We start from the raw sequence: 20,188 nt of genomic DNA on the forward strand, positions 1-20,188 counted from the left end.
TTCCATAGCATTATACTAAAGAGGTTGGACTCATTAAGTGATGCTACGAGTGATAACTTATTTGCATCTTTCTTTCTGTTTGTGTAGGGTAAAAAGTTTAAAGACAAGTCACACAGCCATAAGGAAACCAATGGGCCAATTGTTCCTGACAGCGACCTTAACTTAAGTGACAGTGATGGTGGTCAGGGTGGGAAATCTGATCAGTACCCTATATCTTGGCTTAAGAGACCAAGTGATGGAGCAGGGGATGGATTTGTGACTTCAATAAGGGGATTGTTTAACTCACAACGTCGAAAGGCAAAGGCTTTTGTGCTGCGGACTATGAGGGGTGATGCAGACAGTGAGTTCCATGGTGAATGGAGTGAAAGTGAAGCTGATTTCTCTCCATTTGCTAGGCAACTCACAATAACGAAGGCTAAGAGGCTTATCAGAAGGCATACAAAGAAGTTCAGATCAAGAGCTCAAAAAGGTTGGATCAAGAAGTTTTTTTTATTTTATTTTCTGGAACTCAAAATGGTTGCTTCGGATGCTGTTTCTTATTTATATACACCACAACTTTGCATGTACCCACTATCTGGAGAAATCGGTCCTAGGAATTTGTCTTTTTGAAAACTTGCATCAATATTTTCTCAAAATAACATCAGCAGCCTGCTTGTAATCTTGTTGAACACCTTCTTGTGTTTCAGGTGCCTCATCTCAGCAAAGAGACTCACTTCCGTCATCTCCAGGGGAGACGAGCCCATACCAAAGTGATTCATCTAGTGAGTCTTCCCCATACGAGGAATTCCATGATTAATTTTCAACTAGAGCTTATCAGAGGTTATGGCAGAATGGCGCTGCACAGAGTCCATGTTGAAATCTGCGTTGGTTTGTACAGATTGGTTGATATGAGGAGAAAAGGATATATACTAATTTAATTTGTTAACCTAGCAACCATCTACGAAGAAGCAAGATGGTTGTAGGGTAATTTTGAATAAAATGCATGGATTTATGATCCCATAGTGGGCAGCCAGTGGAAGCGTTTACGGGCCGAGACTGTTGCCGAGAGCTATATGATATTTTTAAGTATGCAATCATGAGAAAAGCTTCCCGTGTTCGTTTAGATTATTTATATGCTGTAAATTGTTTTGCCCCCCTCCCTGGTACAAGCTGGAAAACTTGGGTCTCAAGCATTCCATATTTTTTGTAAGCATATTTTATGTTGAGAAAGGAAATAAAAGCCAAGGAAAAGTATCTCTCTTTTTCTCTCCTTGCCATTTGAATTCTGTATGTGGACGTGCGTGTCACAGTTCGTCAAGAAGTAATCAGGGTATAGGGTACATCTTTGTAGGGAAGGCCTAATTCCCCAATCAAGCAGTCTCTTTCATATCACAATGTCATCCTTAATGTCCCTTTGAAGAATAAAAATCCCTCATCTCCTTCTCTTTCATGAATGAACCTATAAACATATATGAAATAGGTTGTTATTTGATATGGAAGACAAATAACGAGAAGAATAAGCAGCCCCTTCCCTTTGTTTTCCTTTGGTGAGTTCAAGTCATACTTTTTATTGACCTAGACATGGGACCGAGTCCGATTTGAACCTGGTTCAACCGGTTATAACACGAGTTTAGTAACGGGTAATGACGTGGATACCATATTGAAATTTTATAGTTTTTTATGTATATTTTACGAGACCTACTTCATTGTTCTTCGTGAGTCCAAAAAAAAAAAAAAAATCAAATATATTTTTTCTTTGACCAATTTAATTATCCTGCATATGTGATAATACCAGAGGAAATTAATTATAATGCTTGTGATTGCATTGCAAAACAGAATAAAATCTTTTATAAATAATTTTTTAAAAAAAATAGAAGTACGAGGTGAGTGTGATCAAGAGCTGGTTTATCCTATCTGACGGCCACGATCACCTTCCTGTCCCTTTTGAGGAGACTTGGGTTCCTCCCGGCAATCCTTGCCTCTACAGGGATCGGGTCACTTTGTGCTCAGGTTTCTCCGTCGATGGCGCTGCTCGGCGACGACGGTCGAGGCTTCGAACTCGCTCGGAAGCTCGAACAGTGCGGGGTCTGGCGATCCTGGCTTGGGGACTCTACTTACTCCGCCTTCGCGCCTTTTCTTTCGTCTCCTTCGCTATGGGAATCTTTCATGAGGACCGACGAGTCGAAGACTCGCGCTCAAGTTCACCTCCAACTTCGGGCACGAGCACTCATTTACGATAAAGCTACTGTTTCTCTTTTCCTTCGCTCAGATTCCTCCTCACCTGCTGTTCCATCGAATATCAATCCTGCTTGTAATCCCTCTTTTTGTCTCCTTTAGGGTTTTGGCAACTTTTTGCTTTTATATTTAGTCTTCAGCTTTGAATTTTAAGATCACTTATATTTCTTAATTGCGTAATAACCTGCTCAGCAGCGAATCAGTCATTGCCAGATGAACAAGAATGAGAAACTAATTTGTGGAGTTAGTACGAAATGGTAACCTAGAAACACCCATTTTTTGCGTTTCTCCTGTTACCGAAGGGGTTTTGCGTCGCTGTCCTAAAGTTGTAAGATTCAAGTTTACTTGAAGCGGAATCAATGTCAAACTTTTAAAGCACCGGCTGATTGCAAAGATAAATACAAATGATTGGAGCCCAAATCAAAATAGTGTGCTGCCAATTGACATGTAATAGAGGTCCTCCTGGGCACTTCTTAACATTGTTAGCCAGAAGACGCTGACATGTTGTCTTTCCTATTCTGCTGGTAGTTTCGTGTTCCTAGGTCAGCTAGGGGGTGGCAAACTCTCTGCACTCAGTGTAGCCTGTCAACAACTTGTGCAGATAACTCATCTTCTCTCTAGTGGGATTCACTTTGCTGTCTTCGATTTATATCCGTTATACTTTTACCATTCTTCATGAAATTATTCATTCGTATCAGCTTCAAATTCAGGTCATTACTTTGACTAAAGACCCATTGGTTTAATAGACCCATCAAATGTCAGCCATAAGTTGTAATTTTCAAATAGCATTTTGTGTTTTCTTCTGTTGAGGAGATTAGACTTTATTGACTTCTCTTTCCTTTCTTCATTATAGCTTCTCATGTGAAAGAGCTTTTCATCTTCCTTGTTGGGTAGTCTGATTTAGCTATATTTGGTTAGTTCCTTACTATTTCATTCCTACAGATCTGCAATTGCATGGAGGTGATATCTATTTTCCCTTGGAAGGTGACTTAAATGATGGGATCCAGCATCACGAGGGTCCCATTCAACCCAATTCATTGCATTCTAAGGTCTGGTTAGATTATAATTGATTTTCTTCGTTGCCAAGTTGAATATATTGATCTATCATTTGCTTAGGTAGATGTAGTAGGCTGTTTTAATTTATTATGATAAATTTTCATGACATCTGGTAGTTTTCTTAGCTTAATTTTTTGTGGTATTTCATTTTCACGGTACTGCGTTTTTTATTGCGGTGGTCTTTGTGACAGAATTCTCGACTCTTTTAACTATGTATATCTACAACAAGCAGCTCATAACCTATGACTGCAAGGCTGAGAGCAGGACGGACTGATGGTCTTAAAACTCACTAACTGCACCATTATTTGCCATATTTCTATGAAATTTAATGGACATTAAGACTAATGATTCAAAGCTATCTGAGAATTTGGAAATATCATGTCTGCGTATACTCTATTCTTCATTCTTCTTCTGCGAATGACTTGCTGATACCGATGATGGGTGATGCAGACACAGTCCAGGGCACCCTTCAGTCCTCCTAGACTTAATGAACATTCTTTTGATCGAGCTTCTAATGTTGGGTCAAGATATAGTGAGCCTGAATTGCGGGAAACATGGTATGACCAGTCCATTGAGAAGTACAGAAATAATAAACAGTTCATATTCCCACCTAGGGACCAAGAATCTCTTAAACGAACTCCAGAAGGGATGTCCCAGTACTTGAGACTCTTTGAGAGACATAAGAGAAGCCGACAAGCATTTAAGGAGGACTTGGGTTTTAACAAAGCTGTGTTGGAGAATGGATCTCACGTGACCCCAAATGTTGTTCCCGGTGTGAATAATTCAGATGAGGAAGAGATTTGTCTCCTCCCTGAAGTGATGTTTCCATCCAATTGCGTCCCTGATAGTGCCCTTGGCCCTGCTAAAAGACAGGAAAACTACCAGAAGTTGGAATTTTATGGTGTTCTTGATAACTTGCCCCCTATGACTAGTCGGGGTGCGGCAATGATTGAAAGATTCGGTATAAAGCCAGAGTACCTTAGAATTGATGTTGGCAGAAGCAAATGTATGGGGAAGAAAGGATTGGAAGGAAAGCAAAAATCTCTTAGCCAAGAGCAAGCTACCCAAATGACCCATAAAGTTATAGCTCGTGTGTTGGCAAGTGTTGGGCTGGAAGGAGCAACAGAAGCTTCAATAGAAGTTCTTTCTCAATTTCTCTGCTGTCACGTTGGAAAACTGGGCCGGACATTGAAGGTCCTGAGTGACAATTATAGAAAGCAATGTTCAGCCATTGAACTTATTAAAATGTTCCTCCAAACCGTGGGATATGGGTAAGTTGAGTTGCTAATCAAAGTCAGAATTATCTCTAATTTTCTTTTGTAATGTAACTTTTATGGTACCATAATCTCTTAGTACGAGATGATGGAAACCGGATTTTCTACAAGTTTGAATTGAAACTTTCTTGTTTATTATTTGTCACTAGTTTGGTGACAACTGTGTCATCAACAGTAAAGTGATTATAAGACTGGGGATCTCTAATTAGCCACTTTACTCAGCTTGACTAGTTGCAAAATTTAGCATTAAAACTTTGTTTTGAGCATGGCTAATATTTTTTGTTATACTTGCATTAGAAACTTTGGAGCTCTAGCAGAACATTTGAAAGATGGTGCAAGAGTTGTTTCCCTTCAAACGCAGCAACAAGCTCGTGGACTTCAGGTTCAACATCAGAACCCTCTCCTGCAAGCACAACAAGTAAGGGTACTATTGTTGATTGCTGTATAATTTCCATTCTATCCTGATCTCATCTTACACAAATTCAAGAATTCTTTCCCTCATTTTGAAAATTACTGCATGATCTGTGGTGCAGATCCAAAGGCAAATGCATATGCTTCACCCACAGAACTTGGCTTTTCAACAACAACAGTGGGATAAATTACGAAAACGGCAACCATCCACTCCAAGAGGATCAACTGTTATGAATTCTGAGAGAGACAGACCCATGATGGAAGTCAAAATTGAAAACCCTTCCGAAATACCGATGGATAGTAGTACACTTGCTTCCATCAACAGACAGCAATTTCAGTTTAGACAGCAACAGATGCCTTTAGCAAATCATCAGGCTCAATCTGGGCATCAGTTTAAGCAGCTGGCATCTCTTCAAGTTCCTCAAATGCAGCAGCAGTAAGATTTTACTTCTTTCACATTGTTCCTTTTTTGTTTTAACTCACGTGGCAACGCCTCACTTAACAATTTTCTTTTCTGATATCTATGTGTCCCTAGTAGTAGACCTTGATGCAGTTCTCTCCTCATTTGGGTGGCATGATAGACGCATATGTTGTAATTAACATGTTCTTAGCTATGGATGGGTTTAATTAGGACTCACAACTTTCTGTTTTTTAAACATTTTTTTATTTACTCTGGGTTACTTCTGCAGTGACAGTTATTTATTTACCTTCTACAGTGACTGTCCTAAAATAAGAATTTTTTATCTTGTTACTGATGATGGTGTAGGGGCATGTTTAATGCAAGGCCGCAGCCTGTGAAAGTGGAAGGCTTCCAGGAATTGATGGGTGGCGATACATCATCAAAGCATGATTCAGATGATCATAATAGATTGACATCTCCTTCCAAATAGATAGATGGATTCTTGCTTGTCAATATCTATTGAATAAAAAATCTGCTGCTTTTATTTGTTTGTTTGTTTTTCACTTTGTAGTGGTGGTTCCATCCCGTGTAGGCAAGCTCACTATTGTTTGATGCAGGTAAGTCAACAGCAAGCTAACACTAGCAGTGATAGATCAAAGTGCTATTTCAGTGTGGACGTTATTCTAATTTATATAAGTATTAATATTCTTTCATACTTGTACTCGCACTCGTGTTTTGGAATTCTAAATACAAGTCTACTTATTTTGCGAAATCTTTCTTTGAAGAGATGCTTCTTCCTCTTGGATGTATGTAGCCGTCAAGAAGTTCCTGGTTAGCCACAATAGCTCTCATTTACCGTGCGCTCTCCTGCTGGAATGTTTCTTACGCTTGGCAAATCGCATGCCTAGTAAAGGAAACACCATCGTCCCCCCTTTCAACCTCTAATGCTACCTATCTACTAAGCCCTTGGTCTGCTATGATGGGCACACTATACCTCTGTGGGCAATCCGTGTCCCAAATCGTTGAGGCAGGATATCCAAGTCCCTTGAGGCATTGTCAAGTACCCATAGAAAGGGTAGCTCATAGAGCTCTTAACCCAAAGGCCAATTCATGCATCCTGATCTCTTGTGATTTTGTATTCATTTTCGAACCCAACAAAAACTACAGACTTGAGGGTTTTCTTATCCAGCCAATCGAAAGTACTCAATCAATTTCCCGAATCTCTTTTACCATCGTTTTCCGAAAGCCCCTCTGTTGGCGGTGGAAGCAAGCCTATTGGTAAAACGGGTTCTGTAGGGTTTCTCAACAACACCAACATATTCTCCTTCAAACTCCCTGCAGCTTCTTAAGGTGATGAAATCACAGCCTTCAATAGTTTATGCCATCCCTTGGTCATTTGTCTTGCCAGATTCATGAGGGACATTCAAACTTGCATATAGTTTATTCTTGCTCGATTGCCTTGGTGGACTACTGTGGAGGGGAAACGAGAACCAGTCTGGGGAGACCATGAGATCTACAGGTTGTCTTTCTTGGAACCAGTCTTTAGTTCTGCCGGTGGTCCTCCAAATGAGTGTAGCAGCCGAAAAAACGCTGAAGCAAGCAGATAAAACTCCATATTTTGCTGCTATCTCTGGAACCCAAAACGAAACAAAATCACAGATGATCAAATCTGGTAGCATCTCTTCGAGAAGCTTTCCAACAGAAGGGTTTAATGCATCATAAGTAATCTTCAGGAAGGGAACCTGTTCTACTGGGAGATCAATGGTGGCTTCTGATCTTTGCTGCAGACCTTCCACTTGGGGTAGAGGAATCGTCACGAGACTCAACCGTGACTCCAAATTCGGAGGAATGGGTGGCAACCGTTTGATATTTCTGTGGGTACAGCTGAAAGATACATGCAGTCCTTTTGCTGCAAGCCTCGACCTTTTACATGCAGACATGCAGTCTTTTTGCTGGGCCGAGCACCAGCCATGGAAGCAACACAATGAAATAGTTTTTAGCCCTGAATCTTAAACATTCTATCCACTTCTCTGAGCGTCCCATCTGCTCGGCTTTTGTGGAAGATACCGTTTCTTTATAAGTTAGTCCAGAATGAATTTTCCCCACATTACCTAGTTCATAAAAAAATAGCCTTTAGTGTAAAAAGAATTGAATTGAAGTAAGATTATACCGTTTCATTTTGCCTGGAAAGTTGATTCCTACCTGACTTTCCTCGCTCACGTCGCGTTGCTTCTCTTCTTCCTCTCCCTCTCAACCTTCGTTGTAGAGCACGGGAGGCCGAGCCTCTCGGCCTCCCGGCTTCTCTTATCTCACAGCCTCCCTCTCTTCCTCCCCCCCCCCCCCCTCTGGTCGGCCATCTTCCCTCCTCTCGGCCTCCCTCTCCTCTCCCTCTCGACCTCCGTCGCAGAGCACAGGAGGCCGGCCTCCCGACTTCTCTTCTCTCTCGGCCTCCCTCTTTTCTCCCTCTCGGCGTACCGTCGGAGCGTCGCCTCTGTCGCCGTTGCCCGCTGGCCCACCGTTGAGGAAGATAACTCGCGAGAAGACGATGTTTAATTTTTCGTAAGTTAGGAAAAATTAAACCATCTTCATAATTGGTTTAATTATCCAATTAATTAAACCATTAGTTTTTCATTTTTTGTTAATATATTATTAATTAATAATATGTAAAATATATATTATGTTATTGATAAATTAATTAATTTATTTATTTATTATGTATTTTTTTATTTTGTATTAAAATAGTGAATTTTAATGTTAAACTATATCTTATGTTATTACAAAATTATTTATTTATTTATTATATTCGCTGATGTTATTTTTAAAATTTTCATTTATTTTAAATAATTTATTCTAGTCACATGTAATTATTTTTTTAATTTATAATAAACTATAATCATTAAGTAATATAATATAGTTTTTCTTAATTAAGATATTAATATATTCTAATACTACACGTTAAATCACTTATAAAGTGTAGTAACCATATTTATTTTGGTTAATTATATGTTTAGGTATATATTCTATTTAAGTATATTATAAAAGGTTACTCATTCTCTTATTTATATCATATTTTTCATTTAGGGGCACTAACACTGGAGTCTATTTTCCCCCACTTGAACTTGTTTACACTAACACCCAAAGATGAGTTGAAGTTGAATCAATTCATTTCACTTCAATTCAAGTTCGTTGTGGACTAATTGTGCCTGTGGTGAATGAACCTTTGTCTGAACAATATTTATTTACTTATTTTTAATAATTTATTCTAATCACACGTAATTATTGTATTAATTTATAATAAATTATAATCATTAAGTAATGTAATATATTTTTTTCATTAATTAGGATATTAATATATTTTAATATTACACATTAAATCACTTATAAGTGTAGTAACCATGTTTATTATGGTTAATTATTTGTTTAGGTATATGTTATATTTAAGTATATTATAAAAGGTTACTCATTCTCTTGTTTATATCATACTTTTCATTTGGGGGCATTAACACTGGAATTTGTTTTCCAATACACTTGAGCTCGTCTACACTAACACCCAAGGATGAGTTGAAATTGAATTAATTCATTTAAGATGAATTAAATTATTCACTTCATTTCAAGTTCATTGTGGACTAACCCCTGCTTAGTGTAAGGTGATAGAAAATTGATTGTAAAACTTCTAGTTCTTCTAGGTAGGGGTGGCTTCGAATCGAGTCGGCTCGAGTTTGGCTCGATTCAATTCGGTATCTCTTGAGCTCGAGATCGGGAATCGGGTCGTTTAAATTAACGAGCCGAACTCGACCGAATCCAGGTTTGGCTCGACGACTCGTAAGTCAGCTCGTTAACGAGCTGAGTCGGGAGCAGGAGAGGGGGGGGGGGGGGGAATTCTTCCTCCCCTCGTCACCGTCGAGCCCCTCCCGTCCGCTGTTGTCGCCGCCTCTATCGTCGTCGACAGCTGCTCGTCGGCCATTCGATTTCTTCCTCCCCTCACCTTCGCCTCTGTTTCCGTTGTTGCCGCTTCCGTCACTACCTCCTCCATCGTAGTCATCATCCTCGATGACACTGGCGTCGTAACCCCCTTCCTCCGCGTCGTCTCAGCAGAATACTTAAGTTCACGGGAGACATACCCCCCCCCCCCCCCCCCCCCCACACACACACACACACAACGAAAATGATTTCGCACGTGCGAGATCATAAAGTGAAATGTTTTTTTTTTTCTTAAACTCTCCTTCCTCATGGCTCTTGAAGAAATTGAAAATACATTTTAATAGAAATAAGTTTCTAGGGACTATTAGTGTCTCATGTGTTTTGTAAACATTTTAATACACATTTTAATTATCTAAGTAAGATTTTTCTGCCAAGATGGGTTAGAAAATTGTATAGAAAATTTTTGAATAAGTATTTGACAGTTGATGTTGTAATACTTTTAGCATGAGGCAATTTTTATTGCAATTTTGTGTTTGACATTTTATTTGATTAGAAATTTATCGATAAATATAGTAATATATCAGATTGATTATTAATTTTTATTTATTTCCCTAGAAGAGGCAATAAGAAGTCCATTTAACTTTCCTAAGAAAATTTTAAAATATTTCTTATAATTTTCTAATAAGTCACTAATAGTATTAGGATTTTATTTAAAAGTTTAGTTAAAAATATGTATCATAGGAAAAACATTTCTAGTTTTTCCTAAAATATAAGTTTCAAGCAGGGGTACTAAGGAGGCCATAGTAAATTTATGGCCAAATTCTAAAATGACAAAACAAGTTAAACAACATTTAGAGTAAAAAAGATTAATATTGGTGCGTTTTAATCCATTATTGAAATTCAATCCTGAACCTCCTCTATCATTATTTTTTTAAAATGTATGCATAATTTTATGTATAATTTATTTGACATATATTTTATATAGAGTATTAAATATAGGTTAAGCTCGGACTCAGTTAAAATTATCAGCCTCGAGTTCGATTGCAATTTTAGGTTTGAGGCTAGGGTCGGCTTGGCTTGAACAAGGTTCGGATTCAGTTGGATTCGATGCCACCTTTATACCCAATTTTAAGTAGAGGTCATTCCCAATTTTATGTAAAATGTATGTATAATTTTAGATACAATTTATTTAATATATATTTTTTAAAAAGTTTTAAATGTATGTTGAAACTCGAGCTCGGCTTGAACGCAGTTAAAATTATTAGGCTCGAGCTCGATAACAATTTAGGCTCGAGCAGAGTTCGAGATATTTAAATCAAACTCGACTCTAACATAGGTAAGTTAGAGCTCAGCTCGATGCCACCCCTACATATCATGTTTCTATAGATGCCTGTCAACGCAAGCCGACTCGCCTTTGGAGGAGGACAATTCTATTTCTAGCGATTGTCCCCGTTCTTTTGGGGTCGCCTCCTCAGCTCAATCCTTCTTGCCCGATCTGACTTGGAATTTAAAGAGTCCGAGTTGGTTTCAGATTCTCTCAGTCAGAAAACGATGCTCACAGTGGGATAGCTGCCTTTCTTTCTGCAAAATTTTTGAAGAGAAACAAGAAAAAAGTTTTGCAGCTGGTTAACATGGCAATTATGGAATCTGATGTTTGAGAGGAATTTGGATAAATTATTAATCTTTCCATCTCTCCAATGATTTTCCAAAGTTTGCATAGTTCTTTACTCAAATTCTGAAATATGAATTTACCAAGTTATGGAAGAATGAAAATTGTTAAAACGCTTACCTATGGAACATTTTATATGACTTGGAAAATAAACAAGGATCCTCAACCATGACAAACTCCCTTAATGAGAAAACCAACATACTGTTAATCCAGAGAGCTGAAACATTTTGTATTTTCTTTGTAGCCCGGTAAGCATTCTCTTTTTAATATTTTTACTTTATTTTTTGCCATAAGTTTAGCTTTTGAAATGTATTATTTCATTGTAAATTAATCTCAAATTCTAATACCAATATGTTTTTCCTATAGTTTCCTCATTCATTGTGATGTTATTTTGATTTTTCACCAACTTTGTCTTCATTACTCACTTGGTTCGATTTTATGTTTCAGATTATATAGTATTATGCCCATCTATAAAACCTATGCTTACTTATATCGGAATACTAAGAGATTGTTCTAATGGAGTCTTAAATAACGCTTCTTATACTGCTCTCAACTTCCAGAAGAGCAGTAGTCGACTTTCTGCCACGCTCCTCTTTGTCCTACTCTTTTTCCCTCCCCCTTCTCAGAATCTCGTCTCCCTCCCTCTCGGCCTCACAATTGCAAGAGAGAGTGGGAAAACACAAAGTAAGGCTCCCCAAAAGGCTTATAAAATACGAAGACGGTCAGCTTACCCCGGGCCGCCAACGGCCCCGAGAAGCCCTGCTCGAAGCCTTTTACCTGTATTGCTCTCCCTACGTAACGTTGCCTTCCGCATCTTCTGCCACGTATCCAAGGTCGGGGCTGTCGTCGGCAAGAGACCGGCTCGAAGATCCGAATTGAAGAGCCCCGACCTGATTGGGACGAGTGCGTTATCCTTGTGATTGGGCCTGACGCCCCATAGAGGAGAATTTATGTGAAGAATGTTTCGTCTGCCTCGGTGATCGTTGGCGAGGATATCCGGGACGTGTCGCTGGCTCAGGAGGCGTTAGTGACGGTTTTTTAGAGGGTTTTCAATGCTAATGTACAGACGGAAGGGTCCGCCCCCGTGCGTTGTAGGTTACTGGCGCCGGAGGGGCCGGTGATTGGGAAAGGTGGGAGAGTGGTTGAGAAAATTAGGAAAGAGACAGGAGCTAGGATCCGGGTTTTATCTGCCGGACAGCTGCCTGCTTGGGCTTTTCCTACCGATGAAGTGATAAAGGTAGTTTCTTTCGCTCGTTGTTTTCGACTCTTCGCTTTTCTATTTTGATCTTGTTAAGTAAATACACATATATGCTTGGTTCTGCAGAGACTGGCAATGTGTCCTTCCTTGATAGGTTTAAATCCTGGCACTGGAATGGATCAGATGAACAAGTTATCTGATGCATATTTTTTGTAACCAATTTCTTGTGCTCATGCAGTTGGAGGCAGGAGAGCCGTTTGTGAATGAAGTTCACTTTATCAAATGATCAGGAAACCCTTATGATGCGCACATTCACTTCTTGCATAATTTGGCTAATGCGAAAATAGAATTGCTAAATTGCATGAAAGGCTTTATTCAAAGAGCAATGCTGAGTCTAGGAGGAAATCTAAATAATTCACCTCCTTTCTGTGTGACCTGATTTTTCTGTTTCTGTTTTTCTTTTGTTGAAAGCCTCACTCTAAAGTTGATGATGATAAATACAGCTGCACAATGAGTTCTAAATTTGGTGCAATAGAAAGTGCAAATACCTTCCACCTCAATATTATGTGCAAGTGATCTTCCCCCAAGTGATCTTCCCCCCACCTACTCTATCAAGGAAGAACATTATAACACCTTTTTTTTTTTTTTTTGAAATGTGAATTTTATTAAGAGAAACAAAAGGAGCTAACTCCTAACAACAAGAGATTGCAAGGAGGCTCCTTGCTTGGCTAGAGCATCAGCCACAGAATTTGCTGATCTCGGAATGAGAGACCAGAAACACTCCAAGAGATTAACAATATCCAAAACTTCAAAAAAAGCATCCCAGTGACGCAACGGAGGAGTAGAGGCATGCTGGCACCAACCGATCACCACCTTAGAGTCTCCCTCGATCAGGACAGGTCTAGAGTAATGATCACGAAAAACACGAAGCCCATTGAGGAGGCTTTGGAGTTCAGCCATTGTGGAGTCTGCAATACCAAGGGGGCCGGAGAAAGAGACGATCTGATTCCCAAGAGAGTCTCGGATCACGCCACTAAACCTAGCTAAGCCAGGGTTACCAAGAGAAAAGCTGTCGAAATTCAGCTTAAGGACTCCAGCAGGAGGCGGGGTCCATTCGCATATGACAGGAGGCTTCGAGGAGAGGTGGAGCTGGGCTAAGCTTCTCCAATTATCCCTAATGGATGTTCTAGAGAACGGGGAGAAGGCCTTTCTTGAGTGAAGCCAAGTAGCAATACTGCCTGAAATGGTTTCAATAATTCTATCTTGAGTGCTGGGTTTGGCATTCAAGCTTCGTTGATTTTGCTCCAGCCAAAGACCCCACGGGATGAATGTGGATATAGCAGAGATCATCAGTTTCCCAATACCGGGGATAGGAGTTCCAGCAAGCATACAGCAGGTGGCTGACAAATCCTCAGGGAAGCAGAGTTGGAGCTCAATTTTGTTAAGAATCGATGTCCAAATCCCCCAAGAGAAAGGGCACAAAAGGAGCAGGTGGCTTACAGTTTCTTCCTGTGCATGGCAAAAAGGGCAATTGGGGTCAACTCCGCGGTTGCCATGAATTCTGAGGTTGTCAGCAAATAGAATCTTATTACGGCAAACACTCCACATGAAGAATTTTATTTTTGGGGGTGCACTAAGACGCCAAGTGAATTCCACTGCATGCTTGGGACCCTGAGTGATCTCTCTTCAAATAACAAGATAGGCGGAGCTGACAAAGAAGGAGCCACTTTTATCTCGCCACCAGATTAGCTTGTCTGATTTGTTAGCTTGGATTTTGGTTGACTGCAAAGTGTCCAAAAGTTGACTAGCTTCAAGACCTTCTGAATCAGATAAGCCACGACGAGGTTGAATGTTCCATCCCCCATTATCAGCAACTTCACTAATGGTACTATTCCTCAATCTCGGGTTACTATGGAGGCCAGGAAAAGTGCTCTGAAGAGGCATATCCCCCAACCATAAATCTTCCCAAAATCTGATATGATGGCCATCTCCCACATAAAATCGGATTGCTACTGAGAAAGTAGGAGTCAAGAGATAAAGCGATCGCCATATAGGAGATAAATTCCTTCTGTTTGCCCCATTTGTCCACCATTTTGAGGAAATGCCGAGTTTTGAAAGCACCATATTTTTCCAAAGGTTTGGACCTGATGAGTTGAGCCGCCAGATCCATTTAAGGAGTAAAGCCTGATTCATGTATTTGGAGAGCCAAATTCTGAGACCTCCAAAATTTTTTGGAAGGCAAACTTCCTCCCAGTTGACCAAATGGTACTTGAAATCCGAGCTATTCCCTCTCCAAAGAAAACGTTTCTTCATTTTATCAAGTTGCTGACAAATAGAAGCTAGGCAAGGCATAAAGGAGAGATAATAGTTTGGGATGCCAGCGATACACAATTTCAAAAGAGTCAACCTTCCTGCCTTGCTAAGCAGTCGACCCTTCCATGATGTAAGACGTAATTCCATCTTCTCTATGACTGGAATCCAAAGATCTTTGTAAATACGACCAGTGAACAGAGGGAGGCCAAGGTAAGTGCAAGGAGTGGATGAGATTACACACCCAAGCACCTCTGCCATTTCTGAGAGAGAGTTTGGGTTGATATTGAATCCAATGTAGCACCTTGAATCAGAACGTTTTAGTCGGAAGTTCATCATCATTATTGTTAAATGCCTTGTCCCAACTAAACTGAGGTTTGACTACAATATTTCTTCCTTTCTTCCTTTAGTCTGATTTATTTGGTAAATTCTATTGTTGGATGATCATTTTTTAAATCTTTCTATGCAACTTGCTTCTTTGTCAATTTTGGCTGTCCTCTATATCAGTCCAGTTACTAAAATCAATAAATCCCATCTCACCACTGTGCTACTGGTCTATGGTGAAAAGTCTAAACCATCTCAATTTCTATCTTATTATCTTCTCTTTCCATGCTTTTTTGTTGACATCAACTCCAACCAGAAATTTTTCAATATTTTCTACCCATATCTCAAGACCTTTTCACCTGGCTCATTGAAAAACCTAGTGATGAAACTACAAAAACAAATAATAATAATAATAAAGGAATGAAACGTTGTCCTATTGTATTAGTTTTGACAAGTTTAGTTTTTAGTTATGCTTAAAAGCAATAAGAAGAAAATTTTCAAAAAAATAAAATAAAAGAGAACGATAAGAGAGAAGAAGAAAATATCAGTTCTATTTGCAAGAATTGGTCTTTAGTACTTGTTACATTGTTATCCAGGAAAACATTATTGAGTATATAGTGATATTTGTAGCGGACTAAAGAGACTTGCATGGGCAGATTACGGGAGATGTTTTGACTGTGAAGCAAGCGCTCATTGCTGTTTCTTTCTCCCTCCAAGACATCCCTCCATCGTATGAAGCAAGGATGACTGTCAACAGAGTTGGTGAGCCTGTTCCTCATGGAACCTCCTGTACTGATTTAGCCTGAACAACACTTTCTGTGGGATTTTACAACCTGCTACTGGAGGCCCTGTAGATTATGCTGCTAGAAATCAGTCTTCTTTGGCCCATACTGATGGAAATTTCCCACTTAAACAAAATAGCATGCAGCAGGAAGTTAAGTTTCTACTTTTGTGCTCCAATGATAAGGTTGGAGGGGTAATTGGCGGAGTGGGTCCATTGTCAAGGCGATGCAGAATGAAACTGGGGCTTCTATCAGTGTTGGTGCCACAGTGGCAATTACCATTTCTGCACTAGAGGTTTGTGGTGGTAGCAATATATCTAGCAGAGTATCTTTGACCATTGGTTTCATTCCATAGTTGCATCGAGAGTTTATGTGCATTTGGTATGTGTATCAACTTTTATGCACCAGTTGAAGACTTTGCTCCAACATGTGGCTTGTGGTTCAAACATACTACCATTTAATGGTCATTCAGTTTGTAACTTTAGTGACATGAAAAAAAAATATACTAGCTATTAGATGAGTGACCATTCTTCCATGTGCAATGCTTCAACATGTAAGCTTCAGGATCACTTGCCACATGTAAGGTTAAGGAATAATTTTCAATGGTGAAAGGTAGTCTTTCAAAGGATTTTGGCTAATTACCCATGTTAACTTTTTTGTGTTGAGCTCGATTCCATCCCAAAATGACTAGCCACTTAAGAGGTCTATTATTCAGCCTTATAACCTATTAACTTTTCTTCTCATCGTTCAATATGGGATTTTTTCTCACTACACGCTCCTCCCACGTCCAGACTTACACATAATCGGCCAGAAACATGGGCATGAGCCCCCTTAATAGAGTGCACAGACTCCTACCTCATGGAGTATGCAACACATAAATAACTTGGGGAGCACAAACTGAGTCTTTCCCACGTGCACAACCTATGTTGATACCATGAAAAATCTACAACCTTGGAGAAATTTAGAAGAGAGAGAGAATATAAATTGAGAAGAGAGGAAGTTGGGAAAGAGCAATTAAAAGTTGCATCAGAATCAGGGCTCAAAAATTCGAACCTTTCCCTTTAATCGATTTTTTAGTGTTGAGTTATATTAAAAGGCTCAAAAGAGAAAAATTACAAGGAAGGGGAGTTGTTCCAAACAATGAGAGATTGTTGGGAGGTTCCAAATTTAGCTAGCCTATCAGCCACAGAATTGGCTGACCTAGGAATGTGATTCCAAGTACTAGAAATGGAAGATACAATATTTGTAATAGAAGAAGTAATCGGCCAATGCCTCCAATGGGGGAGTGGCAAAATTAGAGCACCAACTTATGACCACTTTAGAGTTTCTCTCAATCAGTAGCTTCCCTTGAAGTCTATCTTTGAAAATCTTCAACCTAAGATGAAGAGCACTCGACAGTGGAAGAACCTGCAATGCCACCGGCCTAGCATAGGAGAAAATAGTTTCTCCTCCCCCCCCCAAGCGTCAGCTGGACTTGGGCATCCTAGAACACTACCGTCAAAATTCAGTTTAACACAATCTTTGGGGGGAGGCTCCCACTCAGCCATGATCGGAGTCCTCTGGGAGCCCGCCATGTGGACCAGAAGATACCAATTCCATCGAAGGGAGATACTAGCTTGAGGAGCAAATTCCTTCCTGGTGTGGAGCCAACTGGAAACCATACCCACAGCGCAAGAGACCGTACTATCCAGATTGCTGAACTTGGAGTTGAATCTCCGATTATTTCTCTCAAGCCAGAGACACCATGGGATGTCAGCAAGGCAAGCAGAGAGCAAAATCTTGCCAATTTTGGGGAGGCGAGTCCCAAGTACCATCTGTAAAGTGCCAAATAGATCCTAATGGAAGCCCACTTGAATGCCGATTTTTTGGAACACAACCATCCAAACTCTCCATGAGAAGCCACAATGTAGAAAGATATGTTGTACTGACTCCTCACAAATACCAGCAGGTAGCATCCAGGGTGGTGAAGCCTCTCCTGTGGAGCCCTTTATTCGATTTAATTAAGTTGTTATATAATAAGGACATAAATGCCCTTATATACAAAATGTCTTATAACTACTTCAATACATATCAGAATTGTATGAAACTTGAAACATTAACATTAGGGCAAGTAGCCTAACATGCTAGACCTATTAGACTCTACATAGGATGGTAAAATGACCAAACTACCTTTTCTCCAGTGTTTCAACAACCCATCTTTAAAAGTGAAAGATTTCTGCAAATTTATTTGATTTACATACTAGATCCAAGTTTTGACTATATGTTCTTCACGTACTTTTGAGATTTCTTAGTTTTTCACATTTTTATTTTGCTGTCTTCCAGAACCTAGAATCTCTATATTAGCCTGCCCAAAATGTTGTTCTCCGTGTTTTCAGTAGATCCATTGAAGCAGGCATGGAGAGGAAAAGTGGACCCCGACAAAGGAGTGCCTGTTTCAGCTCGGCTTTTGATACAATCAAGCCAAGTTGGTTGTTTCATGGATAAAGGAGGTTTGCTAATGTCTGAAATGAGAAATGCAACTGGTGCTGGCATCCGATTATTTGTGGATGATCAAGTCCCAAAATGTGCTTGTGAGACTGAAGAGGTGGTACAGGTGCGATTTTTTTTTTAAAGCAAAATTTATAATATTTTTAATGAGAGTTGTTTTCTCAACTGACTGACCTGAGAGGTGAAGTTATATGGTGCTGGATCAAGACAGCATGTATAATTCCAATGCAGCGATGATGATCTGAGTTATATATTGTACCGTTTACACTGACTATTGATAAACTGAAAAATATTGTGTGTCAGTGTAGACCATTTTTTCAAATATTACTTCTAAAAATGTTTCAGACTGGATTCTACTGGTCAAGCCTAAAGCTGGTAACCATTTAAAAGAGAATTAAAAAAAACTGATAGTATGTGACTGGGCTTTCACTGCAGATATATGGTGACTTTGCAAATGTTCAAAATGCTTTATTTAACGTCACTAGTAGGCTGAGAGAAATGTTCATTACTCCTAAACCACTTGATGATGATGGAGGTGGGTTCTGCACATCAGCCTTGCCTGAGATTACTAACAAAACACGCAAGGAACGTGGCTCTTCAGGAATGCACTCTTGTATAGTTCAGGATCCTGACAATCAGACTAATTTGGCTTTCAGTATGGATTGCCTCCAGCTTTCTCACATCATTAACAGATCATCATCGCCAGTTTTATGGACTCCACAGGTAATAATTATATAGCTTTCACTTTCTCGGTTTTAATCCGATCAGAGGGCATTGCATAAACATGATTTGGACTCACCTCTTGCATAAAAAGCATGTGTTGTCTTATATTTCTGTAATGTTTCGGCTTTCATTTTTTCTATATATAGGCATTCTTTCTTTTTATGAGGTTGATAATATGTATGATTTTAGGTTGACAGTGAGAATCCAAGGAGCTTCTGGCAAACAGTGGAAGAGGATTCTCACCAATGCAAGAAACAATGGAGGTGAAATGGTGAGAGTTGGGATCCAATTATCCCGAAGTTTCAGATATATATTCAAAAGTCAAGTTCAAGAAAGAAAAAGGGTATCTTTTATAGGCCACCAACTTTTTTTTCTTAGGTCTAAAGTCATCTGATTTTATAGGATATTGGGCTTTATCTTTTTTCTGAAAGTAGAAGAAATGTTTATTTTGGTGCAATTTTGAGTCATTTGTTTCACCAGAATTTGAAGTTTTGATTGTATGCAGTGAAAACAAGCCCGCTGTTCAGACAAATACAACTTTGGAGATTGTGATCCCCGGACACTCCATCAGGTCAGTCTACGGTGAAGGTGGCAGTAACTTGAATAGAATCAGATATGTAAGTTTTCCTAATGTGAACTGCAGGAATACCTTGTTTGTTTATGCTGGTAAACTGGCAGTCTCAGCAAGCCATCCGCTGCGGTTGACAAAATTATGTGTCTTTCACATGTATTTTATTAGGAGTGGTTTTTATGTTATCCAAGTCATTGTAGTAGAGAAATTATTGGCAACCTGAAAACGTGGTTCACAGGCATCACTCAGAATTATCTCATATCAGTTTACACAGTTTTCGTAGAAAGTAGAAATTTCATATTAAAGGGACTGAACCGCAGATTTGCATGCAATTATATTATATATTGAAATCAGAAAATGCTGTAAAAGTCTTATAAAGTACCAATGGTGTACTGGATTCCTAGGTAGTAGGCGCGGGAGGCAGCTTTAGAGTAATTTCCACATTGTCATGGACTCCCTGGAGAAGTAACTCCCCATCATAAGTGACAAATTTCCTCTTCTTGGCAGCTCGTAGCGTTCCAACCAATGCTTCAAATATGTTGGCACACCTGTCATCATTGAATAGCACCCCAAACTTGACCTATAACACCCATTAAATTCATCAGGAATTTCGATATAAATATGAAATGAATAGACCAGACCCTGCGGAGTATGAATGATTTCGCTGTGTTAATTATTCATTTCCAAAATACTTGTAATTTCGGAGGAAAAAGTAAAGCTCATGAAAAGACGAAATATTTAATATTATTGTAGTCAAGATGTATCAAGGTCAAATTTGGATCATGTTTGTATTAATAGAAAATTATAGGCAGAGGAATAGATAATTTTTGGTATTTGTGCTGATTTTA

The 20,188-nt window shown here is 39.3% G+C and overlaps 2 protein-coding genes and 2 pseudogenes across 3 annotated transcripts in view; 3 read left to right on the forward strand and 1 right to left on the reverse strand.

Moving 5' to 3' along the window:
* Positions 1–1,226, forward strand: part of LOC137951332 (protein SABRE-like) — a 51,793-nt gene extending 50,567 nt beyond the window's left edge. For both annotated transcript variants that reach the window (XM_068797920.1, XM_068797922.1), the window contains 2 exons: positions 88–469; positions 687–1,226. In XM_068797920.1, coding sequence (XP_068654021.1) covers positions 88–469; positions 687–796 — 492 coding nt within the window. In that variant the 3' untranslated portion in view covers positions 797–1,226. The remainder of the gene's footprint in view (positions 1–87; positions 470–686) is intronic.
* Positions 1,227–1,969: 743 nt separating this feature from the next.
* Positions 1,970–6,068, forward strand: LOC137951860 (uncharacterized). The gene is made up of 6 exons (XM_068798815.1): positions 1,970–2,290; positions 3,157–3,263; positions 3,721–4,541; positions 4,842–4,962; positions 5,078–5,391; positions 5,722–6,068. Exons 1-6 carry the CDS (start codon positions 2,002–2,004, stop codon positions 5,843–5,845), a joined length of 1,776 nt encoding a protein of 591 aa, XP_068654916.1. The 5' UTR covers positions 1,970–2,001; the 3' UTR covers positions 5,846–6,068.
* A 395-nt stretch (positions 6,069–6,463) lies between these two features.
* On the reverse strand, positions 6,464–7,295 carry LOC137951190 (putative UDP-rhamnose:rhamnosyltransferase 1; annotated as a pseudogene).
* Positions 7,296–11,424: 4,129 nt separating this feature from the next.
* LOC137951191 (KH domain-containing protein HEN4-like) lies at positions 11,425–19,550 on the forward strand (annotated as a pseudogene).
* The last annotated feature ends 638 nt before the right edge of the window (positions 19,551–20,188 follow it).

The sequence above is a fragment of the Aristolochia californica genome, unplaced genomic scaffold (genome assembly GCF_029961685.1).
Source record: "Aristolochia californica isolate CCGP_79_NKW_82.1479 unplaced genomic scaffold, dmAriCali1.0.hap1 SCAF_15, whole genome shotgun sequence".
NCBI lineage: Eukaryota > Viridiplantae > Streptophyta > Magnoliopsida > Piperales > Aristolochiaceae > Aristolochia > Aristolochia californica.

What these genes read in the sequence shown, in the direction of transcription:
- LOC137951860 (XM_068798815.1), top strand. Translation starts at nt 2,002, where the DNA reads ATGGCGCTGCTCGGCGACGACGGTCGAGGCTTCGAACTCGCTCGGAAG. An exon ending in CCAATTCATTGCATTCTAAG is followed by an intron (nt 3,264 to 3,720) that starts GTCTGGTTAGAT and finishes TGGGTGATGCAG; the next exon opens with ACACAGTCCAGGGCACCCTT. An exon ending in CTCTCCTGCAAGCACAACAA is followed by an intron (nt 4,963 to 5,077) that starts GTAAGGGTACTA and finishes TCTGTGGTGCAG; the next exon opens with ATCCAAAGGCAAATGCATAT.